Genomic DNA, 8,499 nt, shown 5'->3' with positions numbered 1-8,499 from the left:
AAGAATACAAACAACAATAAGTGTTGGCAAGAATGAAGGGGAAAAGGCACACTTATACATTGCTGGTGGAACTGCAAATTGTTGGTGCCAATATGAAAAGCAGTATGGAGATTCCTTGGAAAACTTGGAATGGAACCACCATTTGATCCAGCTATCCCACTCCTTGATCTATACCCAAAGGACTTAAAAACAGTATACTACAGAGACACAGCAACATCAATATTTATAGCAGCACAATTCCCAATAGCTAAGCTGTGGAACCAACCTAGATTCCCTTCAGTAAATGAATGGACAAAGAAAATGTGGTATATATACACAACAGAATATTATTCACCATTAAAAGAGAAAAAACTCATAACATTTGCAGGTAAATGGATGGTATTGGAGGATATAATGCTAAGTGAAGTTAGCTAATCCCAAAAAAACAAATTTGAATGTTTTCTCTGATTAAAGTTAATGATTTATAATGTGGTAAGTGGGGGTGGGAGGATTAGATTAACTCTAGATAGGGCAAAGGGTAAAAGGGGAAGGAAGGAGAGGAGGGGGAATAGGGGTAGGAAACACAGTGGAATTAGATGGACATTATTACCCTAAGTACATATATGAAGACACAAATGGTGTGACTCTACTTTGTGGACACCAGAATATAAAAAATTGTGCTCTATATGTATAATATGAATTATAATTCATTCTGCTGTCATATATAACAAATTAAAATTAAATAAAATAAATACCTTATAAAAATAAAGTTAAGGAATAAAAGACCTAACATTACATCTCAACACCCTAGAAAAAGAACAAATCAACACCAAAAGCAGCAGAAGATAGGAAATAATTAAATCAGAGCTGAAATCAATGAAATTGAAATAAAAGAATTCAGAAGGTTGACAAAACAAGTTGTCTCTTTGAAAAAAATTTTAAAAATTGATTAAACCTTAGCCATGCTAATGAAGAGAAAGAGAAAATTCAAATTACTAAAATTTGTTATAAAAAATATTATGACAGACACTACTGAAATACAGAAGATGATTAGAAACTATTTTGAAAATTTATACTCTAATAAAATAGAAAATTTTAAAGAGATTTACAAATTTCTAGAGATATATGACCTACCAAAACTGAACCAGGAGGACATATACAATTTGAACAGATCAATCTCAAGTAATAAAATAGAAGATGCCATCAAAAGCTTATCAACTAAGCAAAGCCCAGGACCAATGGATTCTCAGCTGGGTTCTACAAGACCTTCAAAGAAGAGTTAATGCCAATACTTTTCAAATTATACCATAAAATAAAAAAGGAGAGAAACTTTCAAAAATCATTCTATGCAGCTAGTATCACTCCGATACCAAAACCAAACAAAGATAGACCAAAGAAAGAAAACTTCAAATCAATATCCCTGATGAACATAGATGCAAAAATTCTCAATGAAATCTGGCAAATAACATTTAAAAAAAATTTAAAAAACAGTGTGCCACAATCAGGTAGGGCTTACCCCAGGGATGCAAGGTTGATTCAACATATGGAAATCAATAAACATAATTTATAACATCAATACACTTAAAGACAAAAATCATATGATCATCTCAATAGATGCAGAGAAAACATTTGACAAAATAAAGCACCCCTTCATGTTTAAAACACTAGAAAAACTAGGGATAGTAGAAACATACCTCAACATTGTAAAAGCTATCTACGCTAAGCCTCAGGCTAGCATCATTCTGAATGGAGAAAAATTGAAGGCATTCCCTCTAAAATCTGGAACAAGACAGGGATGCCCTCTCTCACCACTTTTATTCAATATAGTTCTCGAAATACTGGCCAGAGCAATTAGACGAAAAATTAAAGGCATAAAGATAGGAAAAGAAGAATTTAAATTATCACTACTTGCAGATGACATGATTCTATACCTAGAAGACCTAAAAAGTTTTTATAAAAATAGAAAAAGCAGACATAAAATTCATCTGGAAAAATAAGAGACCCAGAATAGCTAAAGCAATCCTTATCAGGAAGAGTGAAGCAGGTGGCATCACTATACCAAACCTTAAACTATACTACAGAGCAATAGGAACAAAAACAGCACAGTATTGGAGCCAAAACAGACTGGTAGGCCAATGGTACAAAATAGAGGACACAGAAACTAACTCACAAAATTACAATTATCTTATATTAGGCAAAAGTGGCAAACACATGCACTGGAAAAAAGATAGCATCTTCAACAAATGCTGCTGGGAAAACTGGAAATCCATATGCAACAAAATGAAATTAAACCCCTATCTCTCACCATGCACAAAACTTAACTTAAAATGTATCAAGGACCTAGGAATTAAACTAGAGACTCAATATCTAATAGAAGAAAAAGTAGGCCCTAATTTTCATCATGTGGGATTAAGCCCCAACTTCCTTAATAAGACTCCTATAGTGCAAGAATTAAAACCAAGAATCAATAAATGGGATAGAATCAAACTAAAAAGTTTTTTCTCAGCAAAAGAAACAATCTGTGAGGTTAACAGAGAGCCTACATCCTAGGAGCAAATCTTTACCCCTCACACATCAGATAAGAGAACTAATCTCTAGGGTATATAAAGAACTCAAAAAGCAAAGCACTGAAAAAACAAATAACCCAATCAACAAATGGGCCAAGGACCTGAACAGACACTTCTCAGAAGAAGATATAAAATCAATCAACAAATATATGAAAAAATTCTAATAATCTCTAGCAATCAGAGAAATTCAAATCAAAACTATTCTAAGATATCATCTCACTGCAGTCAGAATGGCAGCTACTATAAAGACAAACAACAAGTGTTGGCGAGGATGTGGAGGAAAAGGTACACTCATACATTGTTGGTGGGACTACAAATTGGTATAGCAAATATGGAATGCAGTATGGAGATTCTTGAAATCTGGGAATGGAACCACCATTTGACCCAGGTATCCCTCTCCTTGGACTATACCCAAAGGACTTAAAAACAGCATACTACAGGAACACAGACACATCAATGTTTATAGCAGCACAATTCACAATAGCTAAACTGTGGATCCAACCTAGATGCCCTTCAGTGGATGAATGGATACAAAAAATATGGCATATATACACAATGGAATTTTATTCAGCAATAAAAGAGAATAAAATCAAGGCATTTGCAGGTAAATGGATGGCTTTGGAGAAGATAATGCTAAGTGAAGTTAGCCAATCCCAACAAAACAAATGCCAAATGTTTTCTCTAATATAAGGAGGCTGAATCATTGTTGGGTAGGGAGGGGAAGCATGGGAGGAATAGATGAATTCTAGATAGGGCAGAGGGGTGGGAGGGAAATGGAGGGGGCAGAGGATTAGCAAGTATGGTGGAATATGATGGACATCATTATCCAGTGTACATGTATGAAGATACGAATTGGTGTGAACATACTTTATATACAACCAGAGATATGAAAAGTTGTACTGAATATGTGTAATAAGAATTGTAATGCATTCTGCTGTCATTTGTTTTTTAAAAATCAATAAAAAAAGAAAATGTGATATATACTATGTTTATAGCAGCTCAACTCACAAGAGCCAAGCTATGTAACCAAACCCAGTGCCCATCAAGAGATGAACAAATAATGAAAATGTGGTATATATACACAATGAAATATTACTTAGTCATAAAAGAGAATGACTTTATGACTTTTGCTGGTAAATGTATGGAACTGGAAACTATCATGCTAAGTGAAATAAGCCAATCCCAAAAAACCAAAGGCCGAAATCTTCTCTCTGATATGTGGATGCTAACACACAACAAGGGAGTGAAGAGATAAATAGAAGTTCAGTGGATTAGACAAAGGGGAACAAAGAGAAGGGGGGACTAGAAATAGGAAAGATAGTAGAATGAATTGAACATAAATTTTCTCTGTTATTATATGAATACACCACAATGAAACCCCATATCATGTATGACAAGAAGACTGGGATCCCATTAGGAAATAAGCTTTACTCTATGAATGTATAATGTGTCATATTGTCATATACATCTAAAAAGAACAAACAAAAATAAATAAATGAATGAATTTGTATTAAAAAAAAGAAAATGTGATGAATAGTCAATGAAATTCTGTCATTAGCAACAATACATATATGAACTCAGAGGACATTAAGTGAAATAAGCCCAAGACAAACAGAGAAAAACCATAATGTCACTCATATGTAGAATCTAAACAAGTTGATATCATGGAAACAGTAGAACAGTATGTACCAGGGACTGGTTGGTGCTTGGAGTAAACAGCAGAAATGCAAGTCCAAGAACACAAAATTTTAGGTAGACAGAAGGAATAAGTTCAGGAGATATATTGGACAATAGGATAACTGTACTTCGTGACAACATATTGCAGTCTTAAAAATTCAAAAATTATAATTATGTGAAGTAATACTTTCATTGGTTAGCTATGTTTAACCATTCCATAGCCTATCTATATTTCAAAACATGGTGCATGTTGTACACAATAAATAGCTAGGTTCTTCATCAATTTAAAAAAAAATAAAAATATATCAAATCAATAGCTAAAGGCCCTAAATATGAGACATGAAACTTCACGATACTTCATTCAAAATATCCAAGCTTTCACAGATTGTCTGAATCCTACATAGTACCTGATTGTCACTAATAATGTGAGTTTTATCTTCAGATGGGCCCAATATGCAGTCCATAGTTGCCACCCTAATAGTGTATATGGTAGAGCTCAGGAAAATAGTTTCTTGCAGCTGAAGACCATGAATGACTATGGTCATCATGGCAGATCCAGAGATCCCAGAAACAATGGGAAGAGGACATTAAAACCTCTAGACTGACGAAGGCTCTGGGTGGCACTAATGGGAATTCCTACTGTATTACTATTTAAGACACATTCTAGCACTTTTTGCTGTTGGATGGCCCACCCTTAGGGGAATTATTGGTGGTTAACAGCATAAAGGATGGAAATAAAATATGTAAATGAGGAATGTATTGCCTCTGAGTTGTAAGTAAACAGTGTGGGGCCCTTGGATCATCCCTGGGCTGACTAGTAGTTTTTCTGACATGTTCAGGGCCCTCAATTTTATGGGAAGCAATTACTAAATCTCAATAGAAAAGTTCTATGACATGTGTTCATATATGCCATGCAAGTGTATCCTTGGAATTTCCTCACATAAGGACATTGTCAGTGTAATAGGAGACATGTCTTCCTAGAAAGGTTGGATATGGTTAAGATGTGCCTGTATCAAATTGTAACAGCAAACTGTTTTCCAGTTGTAGTAATTCTATGTAGTAATTCTATAGTGGAAATCCACTATAATATACCATTCACTTATATCAGGTTTGAGTTCTGGACACCTGGCTTGTTAAAAGATAAACATCAGGAACATTATCAAGGCCAGGCATACCCATCCCCAGGAGTTTCACTCCATGGCTCTCAACTTATCCACAAACCTCGTGGTTAAGTCATATTCTCTTGTGGAATCCTTATATCATGGTCTCTGGAGCCTCTCTTCTCAGCCATATGTTTACAATTTGTTCTCAAAATTATCAACAACTGAGGTTCATTATCACATTTTGAATTTGAGTCCACAGGGCATCTTTAGCTTCTTCAGGAAATTGATCCCCATGTGTCTGCTTTAAAAAGAGCAGATAAAACTCTGTCACTCTTGGTAATGGAAACTGCAAAGAAGCCCTTTGCCTGCCTTCTTACACATAAAATGTCTTAGGACAGAAATACAAGAAATTCTGATTCTCTCAAATTCTTCCAATTCTATAACTCTTGGCAAAAGTGTTGCTTTTATATCACTATTTTATTTATTTATTTATTTTAGTGCTTGGGATTGAATCCAGGACCTTGCTTTTGTTATTTCTACACTTGTAAAAAAAACTGTGTCAGAAACTGTCATTTGATTCTGGCATGTATTTTTGGAATAGAAGAAAATATTCTTCTCTAGTTCAGCCCCAAACCTTGGATACTTGTACAAAGAGGACAGAATGTGGAAGGCAATCTAAGGGTTGTTATATGAATGGAAAGCCAATAGAAAGCATGTCAGATTTAAGATTATTCAGAGATTCACATGGCACACTTTATCTTTGTCTTACCTCTGAAGAATGACAAGGTAAACAGCACTCTACACACATTTAGATTGTCTAATGTATGAGCATCATGTATTTTTTAAATCATCAATGATATAATTATGTTAATGTGGGCCATGAAAGCAATTAATTGTAAAAATCTGGAAGAAAATGCAAGACTTGCCAAAGGCCACAGGTTAGTATAAAGAGGGACAGGAGGATTGTTAGAGATCCTGGTCAATGTTTAATATCACCTACTACCTATAAAATCTATATGGGAAAATGTAAAGTTGATGAGCATAATTTTGATATGATTGTCTAAAAATGAACACAGAATGTCTCCACAAATTATCCCTCCTGGAAAATTACCGATTTATCTATAAAAAACTCTTATTGTTAAACACACACACACACACACACACACACACACACACACACACTATAGGACATCGTCTTCCTGATTTCCATATTCTAAGAATAGATAGCAGTTTGGGATTGATGATCTGTCATCCTTTGTTGAGGACACTCTAAAACTGAGCAAAATTCATTCTGTGATGCTGCCTGTGCATCTCGCAAGATCTCTATTCTCAGGAGTATACTGCAAATCAGTGACCTGGAGACACTAATGGTAGAGAGAAACATGAAAGAAATTCTAATTAATATGGTTTATCGATGCCTGAGCCTTGTTCATGCAGAAGGAAGTCTCACAGTATAAAATGAGAAGCTATTCAGCATTGCTTATGTGGGGGAAGTCTTGTTTCTGAAACAATGAAGTCAGATATTTGGACAGTGATGAGATGACAGTCTACAGCAGATATCCAGTGAAGCAAAAATATTACAGAGATGTTAAAGAAAGAAACAGGAAACACAAAAAAAAGCATCAGGTGGAGATATTTCTACAAAGAGCAAGAAGTAGGAGAGACAGAGTCAGAGGAAAGTGCTTACAATATGGGCATTTCATAAACACGTAAATTTGAGAAATTACAAAGCCTTTAGGAATGAGGTCATTTATATAAAATATGGGGCTTTCCATGGAGCCAAGTGTAATCCAAGGAACACTGATTTGGGCTAATACGACGAAGAGCAATGTGTGACCTCATTCTGTTGGTTAAAATAAGCCTTATCTCTTCTACTGGGGAATTCTGCAGTTTTCATCTTTCTCACTTTTCCCCTTTTAGATCTGCTGGAGGTAAACTATGAAAAACAGGACCATGCTGACTGAATTTATTCTACTGGGCCTCACAAGTCAACCTGAACTTCAGGTGGTGATGTTCATCTTTCTGTTTATCACCTACATGCTTAGTGTCCTAGGAAATCTAACTATCATCATCCTCACCTTACTGAATTCTCAGCTCCAAACCCCCATGTATTTCTTCCTCCGGAATTTCTCCTTCTTAGAAATTTCCTTCACATCCATTTTTATTCCCAGACTTCTCACCAGCATGACAACAGGAAATAAGGCCATCAGCTTTGCAGGCTGCTTCAGTCAGTATTTTTTTGCTATATTTCTTGGGGCAACAGAGTTTTATCTCCTGGCTTCCATGTCCTATGATCGTTATGTGGCCATCTGCAAACCCCTGCATTACCTGACCATTATGAGCAGCAGAGTCTGCACACAGCTTGTGCTCTGCTCCTGGCTGGGGGGACTCCTTGCTATCGTACCGCCAATCACCTTGATGAGTCAGGTAGATTTCTGTGCCTCCAATGTTCTGAATCATTATTTCTGTGACTATGGGCCCCTCCTGGAGCTGGCCTGCTCAGACACAAGCCTCTTGGAAAGGATAGTTATGCTTGTGGCTGTGGTGACTCTAGTGATTACTTTGGTTCTGGTGACAGTTTCTTACACATACATCATCAGGACTATTCTGAGGATCCCCTCTGCCCAGCAAAGGACAAAGGCCTTTTCCACTTGCTCTTCCCACATGATTGTCATCTCCCTGTCTTATGGCAGCTGCATGTTTATGTACATTAATCCCTCTATAAAAGAAAGAGGTGCTTTCAACAAAGGAATAGCTGTGCTCATTACTTCAGTCACCCCCATGTTGAATCCCTTCATTTATACATTAAGAAATCAACAAGTAAAGCAAGTCTTCAAAGACACTGTTAGAAAGATTGTGAAGTTTTAAGAAAAAAAAAGAACACCCTTCAATGAAAAATGTATTTGTACTTCATAAATATATATTTAGAGTCTACTAAATTTCAAGGGTTGAACTGGCTCTTGAAGATAAAAATACAGAAATCATGTGTTCTAATGGTCAAGGAATCTACAATCTAGAGTAGAGGTAAGGAATATAGACTATACATTTTTGGATAAATTTACAAAAAAGAAATGAAATGACATAGTAAGTGCTACTAGAGACAGGTGAATGATCCAGCAAAGAACAGAAAGACTTAGCACTTGTTTATAGAAATGACTTCAAATTTAAGAAGC

The 8,499-nt window shown here is 35.7% G+C and overlaps 1 protein-coding gene across 1 annotated transcript; it reads left to right on the top strand.

Moving 5' to 3' along the window:
• Positions 1–7,264: 7,264 nt before the first annotated feature.
• LOC114088475 (olfactory receptor 6C4-like) lies at positions 7,265–8,242 on the top strand. The gene is given in 1 exon segment (XM_027930113.2): positions 7,265–8,242. A coding segment is annotated over 1 exon segment (978 nt).
• Positions 8,243–8,499: the final 257 nt, after the last annotated feature.

Source organism: Marmota flaviventris, chromosome 3 (genome assembly GCF_047511675.1).
Source record: "Marmota flaviventris isolate mMarFla1 chromosome 3, mMarFla1.hap1, whole genome shotgun sequence".
In the NCBI taxonomy this organism is placed as follows: domain Eukaryota; kingdom Metazoa; phylum Chordata; class Mammalia; order Rodentia; family Sciuridae; genus Marmota; species Marmota flaviventris.
Note: the sequence above shows the minus strand (reverse complement) of the source record. Positions and strands in the feature narration are given on the sequence as shown.